Source organism: Schistocerca piceifrons, chromosome 11, assembly GCF_021461385.2.
Source record: "Schistocerca piceifrons isolate TAMUIC-IGC-003096 chromosome 11, iqSchPice1.1, whole genome shotgun sequence".
Taxonomy (NCBI): domain Eukaryota; kingdom Metazoa; phylum Arthropoda; class Insecta; order Orthoptera; family Acrididae; genus Schistocerca; species Schistocerca piceifrons.
In genome coordinates, this window is record NC_060148.1 from 89,388,563 (window position 1) to 89,410,517 (window position 21,955).

The window sequence follows — 21,955 nt, forward strand, 5'->3', positions numbered from 1 at the left end:
ATTACCTGGTGTAATTTAACTAAGTTCTGTTACCTTTGCTTTACTTTTCTTGATATCCATCCTATACAGGTTACCACAGTAAAAATAGCCTGCCTCCCCCTTGTATGCAAATGCAATATTTTGACTTCAGTTCACACACCAGATGTTATTGCAGACATTTGCCAAAGAATTATTCAGAGCTCAAAAGTCTACACATAAATTGGCCCAACAGATCCATGTCAATAGGAGGAGTTGTCAGCAGATATTGAAGCCATATCATGTAACAGTTGCACAGCAGTTACAGAAGGATGACTATCAGAAACATGTTAATTATTGTAAGAGGGTAATCCCAAACTTAAAGTCTCCTATTTTTTTATAAGTACATAGACCTGTTTATTCCTACAATGGTTTACATCAGTTTACAGCTTGAACATTTTTCTATTTTTTGACATAATCACCATTTCTGTCTATGCATTTTTGTAGATGCTGTGGCAGTTTTTGTATGCCCATGTCATACCAGCTTACCACCATGCTGTTCACAAAGTTATGAACCTCTTCTTTCACCTCGTCATCCGAGCTGAATCGCTTTCCAGCCAAATGTTCTTTTAACTTAGGGAACAGGTGACAGTCACTGGGCGCCAAGACAGGACTACAGGGTGGGTGGGTGATTATGTTCCACTGAAACTGTTGCAGGAGAGCAACAGCTTGCCGAGCGATGTGTGGGCAAGTGTTGTCACGGAGAATGTGTACGCCCTTGCTCAACATTCCTCTTCTCCGGTTCTGAATTGCCCATTTGAGTTTTTTCAGAGTCTCACAGTACCTGTCAGCATTAATCGTGGTCCCAGTGGGCATAAAGTCGACCAACAATACCCCTTTCCGATCCCAAAAAAATGGCTGTAATGACTTTCAGGCAGACTGTGTTTGAATTTCCGCGGCTTTGGCGATGAAGGATGCCACCACTGGCGTGATTGTTGCTTGGTCTCATGTGTAAAGTGGTATGCCAAGGTTTCGTCACCTGTGACAATTGAGTCCAGAAAGTTGGCCTGTTCGGCGGCAAGGCGGTGAAGAAATGCGCGGGAAGCATCAGCTCATTGCCGCATGTGGTCCTCACTCAGCATGCGTGGCACGAATCTTGCGTATACCTTCCGGTAGTTCAATGTTTCCATTAAAATTCTGTAAGCGGTGCTTCAAGAAACCTCAGAAACCAACGTGCAGAGATCATCCAGGGTGATCCGCCTATCTTCACGCACGCTTTGCTCAACCTTCAACACTGTCTCCTCAGAAATTGATGGTCTCCCGCTCCTTTGTTTGTTGTGAATTTCGGTCCGACCAGTTGCAAACTCCCTACGCCACTTACGAACATTTTTGACAGCCATGCATGACTCACTGTACACTTCCGTCAGTTGGCGGTGGATTTAAATAGGCGCAGTGCCCTTTGCGTTCAAAAACTGAATAACTGCATGCAATTCGAACTTAGTGGTAACATCCAACGGGAGCTCCATTCTCAATGGCTTCCAAGCCAAGATTGAGCACCTCAGTGCGGCGTGTGCATGTTTACACACAGCGCATGAAGCACTCTTCGTAAAAGTATGGCCAACCGCCACACAAACAGAGTTCTGTACTTATAAAAAAATAGGAGACCTTACTTTTGGGATTACACTCGTATATGGCTTTTGAATAAAATCAATGCTACTTTGTTAGAACCTTTCCATTACATCATGAGTGGTGAAGCATGGTTTCATCTTTCCGGTCATGTGGATTCACAGAACGCAAGGTATTGGGCAACAGAGAACCCTAACATCATGTGTCAGCAATTACTCCATTATCAAAAAATTTGCATTTGGTGCGATTAATAGGAATGTCCATCATTGGACTGATATTTTTTGACACTACACTTAACACAGTTGCATATATGGAAATTGTTGATACATTTTGTGCTCAACTCCTTGAATATGAAAAACAATACTGATTCTTCCAGCAAGATGGGACAACATGCCACATGTCTAATGTATCCCTGGAACGAGTCCATGTTGTCTTCACTGAGGAATGAACTGTCAACAAACATTTATGACCACCTCATTTGCCAGATCTAACAAAATGATTTTTTTTTCCTGTGGCAACACTTGAAGAGCAATGGCTATGAAACAAATTCAGACACAATACAGGAACTGAAAGACAACATCACACATGAAGTTGCAGCCATCGATATCTGAACTTTACGCAGGGTGTATCTGAATAGTTTAGATGTGCAGGGGGTCACTTTCAACATCTTTTATAAACCCACTTTTCGCTGTATTTTTCATTGCAAATAAATTCTAAATCTAATTTAAGCTTCTTATTTCTGTAATTTCCTGTATTCTTACACGGGCTACTTTTATCTACATCACCCTGTATTATAACCTGTTTTTAAGACACTCTCTGTATCATTCAACTGCTCTTCTGAGTGCTTTGCCATCTGTGACACAATTACAGTGTCACTGGTAAACATCCAAGTTTTTGCTGTTTCTTCTCCCTGAAATTAATTCCCTTCCCAGATTTCTCTTTGGTTGCCTTTACTACTGCTGAGTGTGCTGACTGAATAACATTGGGGATAAGCTACAATCCTGTTTTGTTCCTTTCTGGGCCACTGATTCCATTTCTTTGCTTCAAGTAATTATTATTATATTATTACACTCATGCTCATAAATTAAGGATAATGCTGATACATGGTGAAACAACGCTCTGGTGGGCAGTTTGCGGGTTTAAATCACCTCGGGGTATGACCATGTGATGCATTTGATCTGCGGTCGTCACACGTAGGTGCTGGCAGCAGTCCACATACGCAGAGGTGTGTTGGTGCATGTCAGAGTACAGTGCAGCGAGTAAGTGTGCAGACTTTTTCAGAGGTGCTAATGGTGACTGTGTGTTGAAAATGGCTCAAAGAACAAATATTGATGACGTAATGAGGGATAGAATGCTAAGGTGATTAGAGGCTGGTCAAACACAGCAGGTCGTATCACGGGCCCTCCGTGTGCCACAAAGTGTGATCTCAAGATTATGGTAATGATTCCAGCAGACTGGGAACGTGTCCAGGCGCTACAGTACGAGACTTCCACAGTGTACAACACCACAAGAAGACCGATATCTCACCATCAGTGCCCGCAGACGGCCACGGAGTACTGCAGGTAGCCTTGCTCGGGACCTTACCACAGCCACTCGAACAGTTGTCTCCAGACACACAGTCTACAGATGACTGAACAGACATGGTTTATTCGCCTGGAGACATGCAAGGTGCTTTCCACTTACCCCTGGTCACAGGAGAGCCCGTAAGGCCTGATGTCAAGAACAAAGTACATCGTCACTGGAACAGTGGTCCCAGGTTATGTTCACGGACGAGTCCAGGTATAGTCTGAACAGTGATTCTCGGTGGGTTTTCATCTGGCGTGAACCAGGAGCCAGATACCAACCCGTTAATGTCCTTGAAAGGGGACCTGTATGGAGGTCGTGCTTTGATGGGGTGGGGTGGGATTATGGTTGGTGCACGTACACCCCTGCATGTCTTTGACAGAGGAACTGTAAAAGGTCAGGTGGATCGGGACGTCATTTTGCACCAGTATGTCCGCCTTTTCAGGGGTGCAATGGGTCCCACCTTCCTCCTGATGGATGATAACGCACGGCCCCACCGAGCTGCCATTGTGGAGGAGTACTTTGAAACACAAGATAGCAGGCGAATGGAGTGGCCTGCCTGTTCTCCAGACCTAAACCCCATCGAGCACGTCTGGGATGCCCTCGGTCGACATATCACTGCACGTCTTCAAACCCCTACAACAATTCAAGAGCTCCGACAGGCACTGGTGCAAGAATGGGAGGCTATACCCCAGCAGCTGCTCGACCACCTGCTCCAGAGTGTGCCAACCCGTTGTGCGGCCTGTGTACGTGTGCACGGTGATCATATCCCACATTGATGTCAGGGTACATGCACAGGAAACAGTGGTGTTTGTAGCACATGTGTTTCGAGGTGGTTTTTTCAACTTATAACCAATACCGTGGACTTGCAGATCTGTGTCGTGTGTGTTCCCTATGTGGCCTGTGCTATCAGCACCAGTTTTGTGTAGTGACACGTTGTGTGGTACCACTTTCTGCAATTGTGCTTAATTTATGAACATGAGTGCATTATTATTATTATTATTATTATTATTATTATTACACTACTGGCTATTAAAATTGCTACACCAAGAAGACATCGTTATCAGGAGAAAGAAAACTGGCGTTCTACGGATCGGAGCGTGGAATGTCAGATCCCTTAATCGGGCAGGTAGGTTAGAAAATTTAAAAAGGGAAATGGATAGGTTAAAGTTAGATATAGTGGGAATTAGTGAAGTTCGGTGGCAAGAGGAACAAGACTTTTGGTCAGGTGAATACAGGGTTGTAAATACAATAGGAAATAGGGGTAATGCAGGTGTAGGTTTAATGATGAATAAAAAAATAGGAGTACGGGTAAGCTACTACAAACAGCATAGTGAACGCATTATTGTGGCCAAGATAGACACGAAGCCCACGCCTACTACAGTAGTACAAGTTTATATGCCAACTAGCTCTGTAGATGACGAAGAAATTGATGAAATATATAATGAGATAAAAGAAATTATTCAGGTAGTGAAGGGAGATGAAAATTTAATAGTTGTGGGTGAGTGGAATTTGTCAGTAGGAAAAGGGAGAGAAGGAAACATAGTAGGTGAATATGGACTGGGGCTAAGAAATGAAAGAGGAAGCCGTCTTGTAGAATTTTGCCCAGAGCTTAACTTAATCATAGCTAACACTTGGTTCAAGAATCATGAAAGAAGGTTGTATACATGGAAGAACCCTGGAGATACTAAAAGGTATCAGATAGATTATATAATGGTAAGACAGAGATTTAGGAACCAGATTTTAAATTGTAAGACATTTCCAGGGGCAGATGTGGACTCTGACCACAATCTATTGGTTATGAACTGTAGACTAAAACTGAAGAAACTGCAAAAAGGTGGGAAATTAAGGAGATGGGACCTGGATAAACTGAAACAACCAGAGGTTGTACAGAGTTTCAGGGAGAGCATAAGGGAACAATTGACAGAAATGGGGGAAAGGAATACAGTAGAAGAAGAATGGGTAGCTTTGAGGGATGAAATAGTGAAGGCAGCAGAGGATCAAATAGGTAAAAAGACGAAGTCTAGTAGAAACCCTTGGGTAACAGAAGAAATATTGAATTTAATTGATGAAAGGAGAAAATATAAAAATGCAGTAAATGAAGCAGGCAAAAAGGAATACAAACGTCTCAAAAATGAGATCGACAGGAAGTGAAAAATGGCTAAGCAGGGGTGGCTAGAGGACAAATGTAAGGATGTAGAGGCTTATCTCACTAGGGGTAAAATAGATACTGCTTACAGGAAAATTAAAGAGACCTTCGGAGAAAGGAGAACCACTTGCATGAATATCAAGAGCTTTGATGGAAAACCAGTTCTAAGCACAGAAGGGAAAGCAGAAAGGTGGAAGGAGTATATAGAGGGTCTATACAAGGGTGACGTACTTGAGGACAATATTATGGAAATGGAAGAGGATGTAGATGAAGATGAAATGGGAGATATGATACTGCGTGAAGAGTTTGACTGAGCACTGAAAGACCTGAGTCGAAACAAGGCCCCCAGAGTAGACAACATTCCTTTAGAACTACTGACAGCCTTGGGAGAGCCAGTCCTGACAAAACTCTACCATCTGGTGAGAAAGATGTATGACTTCTAGAAGAATATAATAATTCCAATCCCAAAGAAAGCAGGTGTTGACAGATGTGAAAATTACCGAACTATCAGTTTAATAAGTCACAGCTGCAAAATACTAACGCGAATTCTTTACAGACAAATGGAGAAACTGATAGAATCGGACCTCGGGGAAGATCGGTTTGGATTCTGTAGAAATGTTGGAACATGTGAGGCAATACTGACCCTACGACTTATCTTAGAAGAAAGATTAAGGAAAGGGAAACCTACGTTTCTAGCATTTGTAGACTTAGAGAAAGCTTTTGACAATGTTGATTGTAATACTCTCTTTCAAATTCTGAAGGTGGCAGGGGTAAAATCCTTAACATCAACAAAAGCAAAACGAGGATAATGGAATGTAGTCGAATTAAATCAGGTGATGCTGAGGGAATTAGATTAGGAAATGAGACACTTAAAGTAGTAAAGGAGTTTTGCTATTTGGGGAGCAAAATAACTGATGATGGTCGAAGTAGAGAGGATATAAAATGTAGACTGGCAATGGCAAGGAAAGCGTTTTTGAAGAAGAGAAATTTGTTAACATCGAGTATAGATTTAAATGTCAGGAAGTCGTTTCTGAAAGTTTTGTATGGAGTGTAGCCATGTATGGAAGTGAAACATGGACGATAAATAGTTTGGACAAGAAGAGAATAGAAGCTTTCGAAATGTGGTGCTACAGAAGAATGCTGAAGATTAGATGGGTATATCACATAACTAATGAGGAGGTATTGAATAGAATTGGGGAGAAGAGGAGCTTGTGGCACAACTTGACTAGAAGAAGAGATCGGTTTGTAGGACATGTTCTGAGACATCAAGGGATCACCAATTTAGTATTAGAGGGCAGCGTGGAGGGTAAAAATCATAGAGGGAGACCAAGAGATGAATACACTAAGCAGATTCAGAAGGATGTAGGCTGCAGTAGGTACTGGGAGATGAAGAAGCTTGCACAGGATAGAGTAGCTTGGAGAGCTGCATCAAACCAGTCTCAGGACTGAAGACCACAACAACAACACCAAGAAGATATGCAGATGATAAACAGGTATTCATTGGACAAATATATTATACTAGAACTGACGTGTGATCACATTTTCACGCAATTTTGGTGCATAGATCCTGAGCAATCAGTACCCAGAACAACCACCTCTGGCCGTAATAACGGCCTTGATACTCCTGGGCCTTGAGTCAAACAGAGCTTGGATGGTGTGTACAGGTACAGCTGCCCATGCAGCTTCAACACCATACCACAGTTCATCAAGAGTGGTGACTGGCGTATTGTGACGAGCCAGTTGCTCGGCCACCATTGACCACATGTTTTCAATTGGTGAGAGATCTGGAGAATGTGCTGGCCAGGGCAGTAGTCGAACATTTTCTGTATCCAGAAAGGCCCATACAGGACTTGCAACATGGGGTTGTGCATTATCCTGCTGAACTGTAGGGTTTTGCAGGGACTGAATGAATGGGTCGTAACACATCTGAAATGTAATGTCCACTGTTCAAAGTGCCGTCAATGCAAACAGGTGGTGACCGAGAAATGTAACCAATGGCACCCCATACCATCACGCCGGGTGATACGCCAGTATGGCGATGATGAATACACGCTTCCAATGTGCATTCACCGCGATGTCGCCAAACACGGATGCGACCATCGTGATGCTGTAAACAGAACCTGGATTCATCCCAAAAAATGGCGTTTTGCCATTCGTGCACCCAGGTTTGTCATCGAGTGCACCATCGCAGGCGCTCCTGCCTGTGATGCAGCGTCAAGGGTAATCGCAGCCACGGTCTCTGAGCTGATAGTCCATGCTGCTGCAAACATCGTCTAACTGTTCGTGCTGGCCGGGGCGGCCGAGCGGTTCTAGACGCTACAGTCTGGAACCGCGTGACTACTACGGTCGCAGGTTCGAATCCTGCCTCAGGAATGGATGTGTGTGATGGCCTTAGGTTAGTTAGGTTTAAGTAGTTCTAAGTTCTAGGGGACTGATGACCTCAGAAGTTAAGTCCCACAGTGCTCAGAGCCATTTTTTGAACTGTTCTTGCTGATGGTTGTTGTCTTGCAAATGTCCCCATCTGTTGACTCAGGGATTGAGATGTGGCTGCACGATCTGTTACAGCCGTGCGGGTAAGATGCCTCTCATCTCGGCTGCTAGTTATACGAGGTTGTTGGGATCCAGCACGGCATTCCGTATTGCCCTCCTGAACCCACCGATTCCATATTCTGCTAACAGTCATTGGACCTCGACCGACTCGAGCAGCAATGTCACGATACGATAAACCGTAATCGCGATAGGCTACAATCCGACCTTTATCAGAGTCGGAAACATGATGGTACGCATTTCTCCTCCTTACACGAGGCATCACAACAACGTTTCACCAGGCAACGCCGGTCAAGTGCTGTTTGTGTATGAGAAATCAGTTGGAAACTTTCCTCATGTCAGCACGTTATAGGTGTCGCCACCAGCGCCAACGTTGTGTGAATGCTCTGAAAAGCTCATCATTTGTATATCACAGCATCTTCTTCCTGTCGGTTAAATTTTGCATCTGTAGCATGTCATCTTTGTGGTGTAGCAATTTTAATGGCCAGTAGTGTATTATTATTACTACCACTATATTCTGCCCATGTACGGCTTGTTAAGTGTGTCTAGTTAGATTAGAGAGAGGGCATGAAGGCCCTTATCTTGCCATGCAAAATAAATGCATATGTAAATAAATAAATGACAAATTGTTTCTGTTGCAGATGTTTGAGTTTGTGGCTGTGAAACAGGAATGGGTCGAAGATGGGGTGGTCTTCACATTGTTGAAACGTATGTGGACACCTTGTCTCCCACTTGGTTTAACCAGCATTCTGTTGGTTCTGTTACAGGAGCCTGAGAATGCAGCTGTAGAGGAAGATGAGATTCATGCAAAAACACAGCCATCTGAGTGGCACAGGTCAGAGGTAGGTTTAGTTAGAACTTTGTGTTTGTAATTATTTTATTGCTTGAAGTGTTGTTATTATTATTATTGTTGTTGTTGTCTTCAGTCCTGAGACTGGTTTGATGCAGCTCTCCAAGCTACTCTATCCTGTGCAAGCTTCTTCATCTCCCAGTACCTACTGCAGCCTACATCCCTCTGAATCTGCTTAGTGTATTCATCTCTTGGTCTCCCTCTACGATTTTTATGCTCCACGCTGCCCTCCAATACTAAATTGGTGATCCCTTGTTGCCTCAGAACATGTCCTACCAACCGATCCCTTCTTCTAATCAAGTTGTGCCACAAACTCCTCTTCTCCCCAATTCTATTCAATGCCTCCTCATTAGTTATCTGATCTACCCATCTAATCTTCAGCATTCTTCTGTAGCACCACATTTTGAAAGCTTCTATTCTCTTCTTGTCCAAACTATTTATCATCCATGTTTCACTTCCATACATGGCTACACTCCATACAAATACCTTCAGAAACGACTTCCTGACACTTAAATCTATACTCGATGTTAACAAATTTCTCTTCTTCAGAAATGCCTTCCTTGCCATTGCCAGTCTACATTTTATATCCTCTCTACTTCGATCATCATCAGTTATTTTGCTTCCCAAATAGCAAAACTCCTTTACTACTTAAGTGTCTCATTTCCGAATCTAATTCCCTCAGCATAAGCATACAGTAAAGCTGCAAGCCATCGGGAAAAATTACAGCTGTAGTTTCCCCTTGCTTTCAACCATTCGCAGTACCAGCACAGCAAGGCCATTTTGGTTAGTGTTACGAGGCCAGATCGGTCAATCATCCAGACTGTTGCTCCTGCAACTACTGAAAAGGCTGCTGCCCCTCTTCAGGAACCACACGTTTGTCTGGCCTCGCAACAGATACCCCTCCGTTGTGGTTGCACCTACGGTACGGCTATCGGTATCGTTGAGGAACGCAAGCTTCCCCACCAACGGCAAGGTCCATGGTTCATTATTAATTATTATTATTACTATTGTTATTAATTACACAGGGTTACCAAAATAAAGTTTCTAAAAAAGTTTAAATTTTTGCACCCCTGATTCCAAAAATGACATTCATTTTTCTTCTTCAGGTCAGGTATTTGTACTAATTAGATTTCAAAAACAGTGCAAGCTGTGAGCAAAAAATATTGAATTTTTATGGCATGACCTGTGTATTTTCTTAATACATCTCCAAATATGGTTTTTCAGAGGAAAAAAATCTTTTTATTAGTACAAAATACAGTATGGCAAATCACAATTTATTAATTAAACAAAATTTAACTGATATTGGTACACATTAAAAGCATGTGAAGCCACCATTGTCTAAAATTTAGGGCTTGCTTTTACATTTACCAGAGCATCTACGTGGTGTTCAAAAAGTCTCTCCGCAGTGCCGTATGATTTTTAGCCGTGTGTGCTGTATGATTGTTCGCCTGCCTGGGTTACTTCCCTTCAAGTGGATTCGATACTGCAGTGATATTCTGTACCCATTCATAGGAGAACTTGTGTTAACTGAAATACTGAACGGTTATTTTCAACAAGATGGTGCAACCGCGCATACATCTCGCGTTTCAATTTTACTGCTTGCTGATGTTTTTGGTGATTGCATAATTTCACAGGGACTTTGGCCTCCACGATCGCCTGACCTAACGCCACCTGACTTTTTTCTTCTGGGGTGCAGCGAAAGCAACTGTCTATAAAAACTGTCCAAAATCCACTGATGAATTGAAAACTGCAATTTCTACTTTCACTGCTTCTGTTACAGAAGAAATGTTACAGCTTGTGTTTGGAAACATGATTAGATGAATTTAATTGTGTATTGAACAACAGGGGGGGGGGGGGGGGGGGCGCTTTCAACATTTAATGTGAAAATTTGTAAGTAAAATGAATATTCAATAAATTAATAACTTGTCTTTCACTGAATTTCACTTCGGTATATTCACTGCGGCATACGGTGAGGCGTAGCGCCATATAACAATCCTGCCTTGGAGGCAGTTAAGTGGGAGATGTGTCTCAGAGCTGGATAGTGACAGATGGTGACGCGAGACTAGACGCGCACGTATTTTATGTATCAGCCGATAGAGGACAATATTGGATAGGGAAACCGTGATTTTAGTTTCGATTGTGCCCATTAGAGTGCAATAAAGTATGTTTTTCATAAACTGTTCTAGTATTTTCATAAAGTGTTATTATTTCTTTTTGTGTGTAAAATGTTATAAATGTGTTTTAGCAGTATGAATGATGTGTGAGTGTGGTTTAAGGTTAATATGAAGATAATTGTTTAACGAGTTATGTAGTAGGATTTAGTGTGGGAACATTTTGGAGACGTATGGATATGGACAAAGGGGATTTTTGTAGAATAGATTTGTAAAGTAAGTTTATGGTAAAGGGAAAGTTAATTCGGGTATAAATAACAATAGTAAATAACTTTATGCATAAACAAAACTTCAGTATATTAGATAATGACGTCGGTAAAAAGTGCAGTCGTTAGGTTTACTATTTTGCGATTGGTTATTGATGAAAAGCGCGGACTGACGTGGGAGAATGTTGTTTTGCTATTGGCTGTTGAGTAAACTGACCAATGGTAAAGCAATATTCTTCGCGCGCCTTTCTCTGTTGGTAGAGAAGACTCAGAGTATTCTATGGAGGAGTCAAAGCCTAGCCACGAAAGAGATCGGACGTGTGCAGAAGTAGTTGTTCCAATGGAAATGATAAGTTGCCGGATCTAGCAGTGTTTCATACATCAAAAGTGTTGGAAAGTGACGGCATAATTATTCTGATGTGTGTGTAGAAATTTCGGAATTTTTAAGTGAATTTTGTGACAAGATAAGACATATGTTCGTGTGGCGTATTGAGCAGGTCAGTGGCTAAAAACTGTGACTGCATTTGGTACCGACAGACTTAATATTTGGTGAGAGTTCTCAATCAAAAACAATTAGTATTTTTGTAGCTGCTATGTTTTCGGGTAATGCAACACCATAAACTTGCTAACGTGAGTGAAAGGGATTATGAGTGACCGTGTTAAGACTAGCACGGGCTTGGCAGTGATATTTGTTCACCTAAGTTTTAGAATATATTAATTGAGAACAAAATTTCCAACCTTACATTTCGTGTTCCTCCCGAAATGTAGATTAGTAACTTAAATTGCAGCCTGGTTCACGTCAAAGTACAGTAGGTTTCACTCGGCTTTCCTACTGATGATCTGCTGAGACAATGTTCACAGGTAGGTGCAGGTTCGTCGTAAAGGGATGGAAAGAACCGTGTCGCTGCAACAGCACGCGTGACTAACAATCATGTGGCGTGGTGTAGAGACTTTTTGAACCCCCATAGAATGCTCAGTAGCAGGGATATCCCTTATCAATTGTTTAACAGTAATCTGCCATCATGATGACATCCCAGCATCTCTTGTACCTGGTCTCCATCTCTTTCATCTCCCAGTGGAAACACTTCCACTGCTCACTGCTCACTGCTCACTGCTCATTGCTCTCAGGCTCATGGGAAATCAACCTATACGTGAGAACATGTACTGTATTTACTCGAATCTAAGCCGCACTCGAATCTAAGCCGCACCTGAAAAATGAGACTCGAAATAAAGGAAAAAAAAAAATTTCACGAATCTAAGCCGCACGGGAAATTTGAGACTCGAAATTCAAGGGGGGAGAGAAGTTTTAGGCCGCACCTCCAAATCGAAACAAAGTTGGTCCATTGTAATACGAGACACAATTTAGGTCGAATGAATGACGATACAGTAGTTTGGTTCGAGTCGTAAGCTTAGCAGTTGAGCTTTACCGGGTAGCCTTGCTATGCGTCAGGCGCTCCGTCCGTATTCATACGGGTACCCTTCCTTTTTCACGTGCTTCGTCTGGTTTGAATGGATTGCTTATTTTGCTTTGATCTGATAGGTGCTGTTTTCTTTGTTATAGGTGTTTACGTTACTCTAAGCTGAAAATGCATTACTGTACTGTGTCATGCATTGTTTGTCGCATTCTGATAGTGCGTGTTTACAGCCTGTCACTACTCACGGCACGGCTCGCTTTTGTGCGCGCTACCACCGCTTACAATAAAAAAAGAAATAGAGGAATCGTCTTATTAGCGAAGCAATGGCAAGAGATTGCTATTTGCTGTTACCTACACTGCTGCTTTCTTTGATTATGATCAACAAGAACCAAATAATAGACTGCTTATGATAGAACATTTTCTGAACGAGAGTTAGGCGAAAATTTTTCTCTGTTTGAAAATCTTTGCAGCCGCTTCTTTAGTGCATCAAATTCTGCACAGAAATTATTCTTAGATTTAAAAATCTAGTCAGTTGCCGTGCTTCATTTCTGACTATCACTAATAGGCATAAGAATAATACGAATATAAACATGACACGATACGTACATTCTTCCGCATTTGCTATTGTCTCACTATAGTCTCGTAGTTTATTAGGCAGACAGGATTTAAATGAGATAGCAGCAAACACGAAAGAATACATGGCAAAATGTTTATATTCATATTCTTTCTTATGGTGCAGAGAATACTGCATGTGATTCACATTTCTTCAGGTTCCTATTAGCAACCATCTCTTCTCACAGGTAGGAAAAAATTCAGAACGTAGAGTTGGCCACATTGACAAACATCCCAAACAGTCTTGCCAGTCGGATTTTCGTAGTACATTGAAATTCTGCTACATTCGAAGATGAACAATACGGAATTTGTATTTACTTTGTTGGATAATGTATGAAAATGCAGTGGTTCAAACTCTCGGCGGAGAAAAAAAAGCTCGTCTTCCATCTTTTTTTTTTTTTTTTTAAATTTATTTACTGACGCAGAGGTTTTGGCGCCAGTATTTATCTTTGTGCCTACAAAGCATGCCTGTGTAGCGCTACATATATTCGACGGCAGAAGTTAGCTGTGGCGGCACCTACCAACATTTTTCAGAACTTCCACTTGCTTTGCACTCAATTCTAAGCCGCAGGCGGTTTTTTGGATTACAAAAACCGGAAAAAAAGTGCGGTTTAGATTCGAGTAAATACGGTATGCGTTTCAATACTCGTGTTACATCCCGAGGTGTCTGAAACCTACCAGTGACAATTTCTACGTAGCTTGTAGCCTTATTGTTGCACAGAAAGTTCTTCGCCATCAGAACAAAAGCTGTCCACATTTCAGTTAGTTACAGAGTTTTCAAATTGCCATTTGTTGGTGGAACACTTAGAAAATGTAAAAGGTCCGCTAAAGAGACCGCTTACACTACACTTGTCTGCCCTCTCCTGGAATAATGCACCAGAGAGGATTGACGGAGGACACTGAAATAAAAAGTCGTGTGGTGAGGGCCTCCTGTCGGGTAGACTGGTCATCTTTTGAGTTGACGCCACTTTGGCAGCTGAGAAAAGCACTTTGTAGTGTTCAGTTGTAAAAGAGGAACATGTGAAATGTGTGCAAAATATAAAATCCAGTTGAGACCACATTTCCAATGTAGTGAATGTAAAGTATATTTGTGCAACAATTACAAAAAGAACTGTTTCTTACAATATCATGAGGTATCATTTAGACACATGACAATACCAGAGAAGGAAAGTTGCTACTTACCATATAGCGGAGATGCTTTCGGCCATTAAGGCCTTTGTCAGCCTTAATGGCCGAAAGCTTTAATTGTGTGAATCTTTTTATTGTGCCTATCGCGACTCAGCATCTCCGCTATATTCCGCTATATGGTGAGTAGCGACTTTCCTTCTCTGGTACTGTTACATTCCATCCTGGATTTTTCCATTGTTAGACACATGACATGTACATTAAAATTCATACAGTCATGGGTTTCGAAAACCATGTATACTATACCTTCAGTAGTTACTCTAGGATCAAAACTAATGTGAAATTTTTGAAAAAAAAAAAATTATATTTGTTATTAATTAAGTCTCTAACGTAAAAATGTTCAATAATAATATGGAATAAAGTAAAAGTTCGACATATTGAAGCATTTTTGTGTGTGTTGTCCTTCTGTCTGTGGAGCTTGATGTTACTTATGAGTACTGGCACTGGAAGAAAAATAAAATAAAATTTTACAAGAAATCATAGAGCCTTCTGAGGCTACAGTAACACCAATTCCACAAAGAAAATGAAACAAAAGAAAATTTTTTCTTAATGTCTGAAGACAAAGGATTAATGTAAAACAATGTAAATTGTGAAATAATAATAGTATAAACCAGTGTCATTTTTTAAATCAGTACATCATAATTATATAAAATTAATAAAAAAACTTGGGCTATTTTTTTCACTCTTACCCAGTGCTGTTATTATTGCTAAGATTCAGTGATGCCATTGCTATCTGCAATGAAACTGACGAACAATTATAGGACTTTTTTAATGGAATGAACAGTCTGATGAGCACACAGTGTGGACTCTGAGTAAACTGAAGAAAACAATAAGCACCAGAAGTGGGAATGGTGATAAACTAGACATCACAATTCAGGATCACAAACACGACGAAGTGAAGATATTCTGCTGCCTGTGAAGCAAAATAATACCCAACGGACACAGCAAGGAAAAAAAATTTTTGAAAAAAATTGTACCAAACATCGACTTGAATTGAGGAAAAAGCCTCTCGGAATGTACGAGACATGTCCAGAAAGTAAGTATCATATTGGAAAAAAGCTCATTAAAAATATTTTTTCAAAATAAAGCAAGAAAATAGCATTTCTTGAAATATTTTCTACATAGTTGCAACCATTGTTCGGACATTTGTTCATAGTGAGAAACCATCTTTTCTATGTACTCTTCATAGAAAGATGCCACTAGTGAAGATAGCCTCTCTGAAGACCAGTGTTTGCATCATCGCCACTATCAGAGCACCATCTTCCACAATCGTGCATAAAGTTCATGAACAAGTGGTAGTCAGATGGTGCGAGATCAGGGACATACAATGAGTGATGGAACTACTCTCAAACAAATTGTTGAATAATGTTTTGAGTGACATCAGCAGACTGAGGAAGAGTGTTTTCATGAAGCAACAAGATGCATCGACTGAGCATTCAACACTTTTCATTTCGAATTGCACCCTTAAGTTTTCTCAGCATTTCACAGTATTGTAGCGCTTTGAAGGTTTCGCCTCTGGAAAGGAACTCAACAAATAGAATTTCGTGTCTGTTCCAGAACACAGTGCACACATCATTCTGAATTTTTGTTTTTTGAGGAATCGTGAGTGCCTCCACTCCATTGACTATTGTTTTGATTCTGGAGTGACATGACAAACCCGAGTTTCATCACTGGTCACAATTCTGTTTAAGAATTCATCTACCTCAACAGTGTAACAGGTGAGAAATGTCAAAGTGGCGCAAAGTCACTTCATTTTGTGGACATCTGTGAGGATTTTTGGAAACCTGCGGGAACACTGTGAAAATTTAAGCTATTTGTGACAGTATCATCCAATACAGTTTTTGAAAGTTGTGGAAACTCATCGAAAAGCTTTCTTATTGTGAACCATCTGCTTTCACGAATTTTCTCATTCACTTTCTCAGCCAAACCAACATTGACTACAGAAGGCAACCCACTCTGTGTCTCATCATGAACATTGGTTCATCCATCATAGAAATGTCTTGCCCCCTTTCTCAAGTTTCTATCCATCATTACATTTTCAACATAAATCTGTACGAGTTGAAATGAAATTCTGCTTGCTCAATGTTCTTTGCATTCAAAAACTGTATTACCGAACATACTTCACAAATGTAAACACGACACAATCTGGCTGTAATGGCATCAGTGGAAAGCCAGTGAACCAGAGAGATGAATGCAAATTTGCAGGACTGCAACACTACCACTGCTGTGGCAGTAGAATGAACCAGTGCTTAATTTCCAGATGCACCTTGTGTGTTGGCGAGACAGCATTGCATGTTAGTAAATCACAGACTATGAGGAATCAGGAAAAAGAAGAGAATTGAACCATCTGAGATGTTGTGCGACAGAAGGATGTTGAAAATTAGGTGGGCTGATAAGGTAAAAAATGAGGTGGTTCTCTGTAGGATCTACAAGGAAAGGGTCTATGGCAAACACTGACAAGAAGAAGGGACAAGATGATAGCACATGTGTTGCAGCATCAGGAAAAGTAACCTGTATGGTACTAAAAGGAGCTGTAGAGGGTAAAAACTATAGAGGAAGGCAGAGATTGGAATACATCCAGCAAATAATTGGGGATGTAGGTTACAAGTACTACTCTGAGATGAAAAAGTTGGCCCATGAGAGGAATTCGTTTTAGGCTGCATCAAACCAATCAAAAAATTGATGGCAGAAAGATTACTACTACTACTACTACTACTACTACTACTACGTATGACTGGAACCCTATTGGATCATAATAAATAAGAATAGACATCAAAATTCTCAAAAATTTATGGCCAAAAATAACATCAGATGTGAAATATAAAAATGCCAAAACACAGTGGCGGTGTTGTTGTTGTCATCGTCATCATCATCGTCATTGCCGTTGTAGTTCTACTCAGTCCAAATATTGGTTTGATGCAACTCTCCACACTACTATATCCTGTGCAAGCCTATTCATCTCTGCACAACTGCTACAGGCCGCATCCACTTCGTCCTCCATAACTCTCTCTGTTACCAAATTGACAATGTTAATATACAGGTAGGACATGTTCTGAGGCATCAAGGAATCACCAATTTAGTATTGAAGGGCAGCGTGGAGGGTAAAAATCGTAGAGGGTGACCAAGAGATGAATACACTAAGCAGATTCAGAAGGATGTAGGTTGCAGTAGGTACTGGGAGATGAAGAAGCTTGCACAGGATAGAGTAGCATGGAGATCTGCATCAAACCAGTCTCAGGACTGAAGACCACAACAACAACAACAACAACAATATACAGAAATGTAAACAATACATAATAATACATTCTTGGGTTTGATACATTTAAATACAGTAAAACCCCAGTTTTACAGTCCTGTATTTCACGTTTTCCCACTTCTTACATTCAGTTTTGTCTGTCCCAAGAGAAGTCCTATTCTCTCAATACAATGCTTTTCTATCATTAACAATTCCATGTTACAACATTTCCTGCATTTTGTTTTCCTTGACGGTATCACAAACTTCAACATCGATTTTGATACAGATTTCTGCTGAAAATGCAGACAATACACGGAGTTACTGATCATGTAATGTAAGTAAGATTTTCATTGTCGGCATGTGGGATCACGGTCAGCTGTATTATATGTACCCAGTGTTTGCAAGAGTGCAGAGTATACTGGTACACTACCTTAATGATAATCACAATCTGTTGATAGTGAATGTAGTAGCAACATTTTTTCTGCTCGTTGCATTGTATTGCAACAGCTTTAATTTAGTTTCACAGTTATTTATACACATAATCACCATTTTGAAGACTTCCATCTCTATAATGGGCTTTCACGAATTGTCATTACTCCCATGTGAAATACACTAATCCCAACCAGTTGCGCGCAGTCTTAGGTTGGTACAACCTCATGTTAGATGTAAACATTCCTCCTCAAGATGCTCTGTAACATGATGGCAATTTCCACCTTCTTTCTCATCCAGGATGTCCCTGAACCGAGTGGTCGCCCTTTCGGCAAGGAGCAGTAGATTTCATTCCTGTTCTTCTCTGTTTAAGAAGACTGCCAACTTTAGTGTTTTAACTGACATTATGTTACAAGTTTTATTTACCATAATTTTATAATGAATATCAGTAATAGGTCTCATAGTAGAACATGAATATCTTTTTAATGTGATTTCACTAAAGGCTACTGCTCTTGTGTTTTATTTACATCATCAGATATGAGTAGAACAAAGAGGCAAACCCGCATACATTTGTGTTTGTATCAACACTTGGCCACTGTCTTTGCAATTGATGCTTTGTGTACCATGCAAAGCTAGTTGCTGTTAGAGAGAAACAAAAACTGTTAATTATTTCAGATTTTTTAAATTGGTGAAATTTAAATTTTTTAAATTTCATATTTCGAATAATATAAGAAAAATGGTAGTAAGAGTAATTTATTAAATTTCACTTGTCGTGTTTTGTATCTTTCCTGCATTTTACACTTTCCTGCATTTTGCACTTTCCTGTCTTTTGCACTTTGTTGACTGAGGGAGATTGCGCAGTGGTTAGCACACTGGACTCGCATTTGGGAGGACGACGGTTCAAACCCATGTCTGGGCATCCTGATTTAGGTTTTCTCGTGTTTTCCCTAAATCACTTCAGGCAAATGCCAGGATGATTCCTTTGAAAAGGGCATGGCTGATTTCCTGCCCCATCCTTTCATTTTCGATGGGCTGATGACCTCACTGTTTGGCCCCTCCCCTAATCAACCAACCAAAGAACCAACACTCTTTTGGGTCAATCCACTGAGAACTGTAAAAAAAAAGGGCATTTTACTGTGCATGCATACTATTTGTTTATTTAGTCTGTGTGTCCTATAGTTTGTTTATTTATTGGCCCTTTTATCTATATAGCATGTTGTACCACAAATATTAGACAAGTCTTGCATTCTGGTTTTTTGTACCATCAAGTGATGAGTTGCCACATAAAATTATGGCACATGGCATTATGAAATGCACAAAATATGGTAATATATGATGATTAATTTGTTTCTAAGATTAGCATTTATAGCTCTATGTTGTTTGATCAGTCCAACAATATGTTCCCGCCAGTTGAAGTTTTTATCAATGTGCACCCAAACTTTTGGGTTATTGTACCCTAATGACTGATACTTGATAATGTTCTGCGTTAATTGTTGGGCATAAATTATACATTGTGCAAAACTGCATACACTCTCTCTCTCTCTCTCTCTCTCTCTCTCTCTCTCTCTCTCTCTCTCTGTGTGTGTGTGTGTGTGTGTGTGTGTGTGTGTGTGTGTGTGTGTGTGTGTGTGTGTGTGTGTATGTGTGTTCCCCCTAATATGAAGATAGAGTCCTGTTTCCAAGAACCACTTAAAAACTGACAATTTTATTTGTGTTTATTTTTCTGCAGTAGAATTTATTATAATGTTTTTGTCATCTTCAGACACTGTTTTATAATTTGATTTCATTTTAATGTACTCATCTTTTTGTGTTTCATGTTTAGGAATGTTTCTTATTAAAAGTCGTACACATCTTTTCTTGCATATTCCAGAAAGCATAATGCCCTTAAATTAAATGTGCTGCTCATGCTAATAGCCTGTACTGAAGATACGGGATATGGAACTTATCAGGAAGACAAAAATATGTAATACATAGAATGCCGTGAAGGACAAAGTGAAACTGGAAAAAAACATCATGTATTATTTTTCATTTACACATTAAAAATCCTATCATGAGGATTTAGATTTAAACACACTAACATGCCTAAGATAATCCCAAGGCCATCATGGAATCACCTTGTGTGTGTGTGTGTGTGTGTGTGTGTGTGTGTGTGTAATGTAAATATCTGTATGCAAACAATCTTTCATCCAATATACAACAAGCGGATTTAGTTCTTTTCTGCAAGTGACACTAGTATTGTAATAAATCCAGACACACATAACAGTGACAGAAGAAATTGTAAACAGAGTTCTCAAAAGTATGATTAACTGATTTTCTGTGAATGGTCTCACCCTCAGTTTTAAAAAGATACGACATATTCAGTTCTGCACATCTAGGGGTACTCCACTAATGATGAGTGTAACATGTGGTGAAGAAATGGTGAATAGTGTGAAGACTTCTACATTCTTAAATGTCCACATTGATTAGAATTTAATTTGGAAAAAGCACATTTTGAAAATCAAAACAACTTAATTCAGTCGCATTTGAGGAAAGGTAAGTTAGTAAATTGACGTATTACGCATATTTTCATTGAATAATATCGTATGGAATAATATTTTGGAGATAGCTCATCTTAAAAAAAGTCTTAATTGCACAAAAATGTGCTGTAAGAATACTATGTGGTGTTCACCCACAATCATCTTGTAGACACCTTTTTAAGGAACTGGTAATTCTGACTACTACTTCACAGTATGTGTACTCCCTCATGAAGTGTGTTGTAAAAAATCCACTGCATTTCAAAAGGAACACTAATGTACATCACCACAATACTAGAAGAAAAAATATCATTCATTGTGCAACACTTAGATTGTATTTAGCACAAAAAGGGGTGTGCAATGCTGCAACAAAAAATTTTGGTCACTTATCCAGTGATCTAAAATGTCTGACAGACAGCTAGGTAAAATTCGAAAACAAACTGAATAAGTTCCTTCTTGACATCTCTTTCTATCCTGTAGAGGATGTAACATGTAAATTCACATCTTTATATCCAATAATAATAGTAATAATAATAAAGAAAAACTTATAGATGAGCAGCATTCAGGCATATTTACAAAACAATATTGAGAGATGAATGTAAAATGACTCATTGCACATCATTAAGGTTTCTCATGCGAAGGAGCCATGAAATGTGAAACTAAAGAAGAAAACTCTTTGCTAGTCGTACTCGAACAGGATAGTTAGTAACAAGTGTCAGTCAGTTTTGTTACCCTCCCAGGGGACACCGCCGTATCGAAGGTACCTTTAGTACTGGGTGAAGGGTTAGCGTGCTCCGACGAAGTTGAGGGTTGTGCAAGCAGCAGTGTGGCTATTGGTAGGGTCACCTGAACTGGAGTGGTCTTGATGGAGGAGCCAGACAAAGAATGTCCCACAACGAAGGGCAGGAAGGGCCCAAAAGGCAGAATGGAGCGACCTTCCTAGGGGAGAAAACCCTACAAAACCCCCTGTCCTCCAGGGTGTGGCCAGTAACCCCCACACTATAAAAATGTCATATTAAGGGCCCACAACAAGAGCCTCAGAGAATGGATGGGACATACAAAAGGAGGAGGACAAAGGATTTGTCAATAGTAGCTCGGAGTGTATGAACAATATTGAAACCTGGAAAATTGAAAGAAATAACTGAAAATACCATGAAGTTTAAGATCAATATCATTGCAGTACTAGTATTGTAATAAATCCAGACACACATACAGTGACAGAAGAAATTGTAAACAGAGTTCTCAAAAGTATGATTAACTGCGAAGGCAAGGGCAAGGGCAAATATATATGAGTCGGTATTCTCCTCTATACAGTGGACCAAAAAAGAGAACAGGGCAATCTGGAACAGGATTTATAACAACAAAAGAAATTGGGAAAAGCCTTTTGGAATTTGAACCTTTAAATGAAACACTCAGCAGATTGAGCATAAATGGAAAATTCTGGACTATAGCAATGATAACAACGTACACACTAACAGAGAAAGCACAAGAAAAAATAA

The 21,955-nt window shown here is 40.2% G+C and overlaps 1 protein-coding gene across 1 annotated transcript in view; it reads left to right on the forward strand.

Moving 5' to 3' along the window:
- The window catches only part of LOC124720522 (zinc finger protein 771-like), a 106,555-nt gene that overhangs the window by 55,725 nt on the left and 28,875 nt on the right, over positions 1-21,955 (forward strand). Inside the window, exon 4 of the mRNA XM_047245881.1 lies at positions 8,608-8,682. Within this exon, the coding sequence (XP_047101837.1) occupies positions 8,608-8,682 (75 nt within the window). The remainder of the gene's footprint in view (positions 1-8,607; positions 8,683-21,955) is intronic.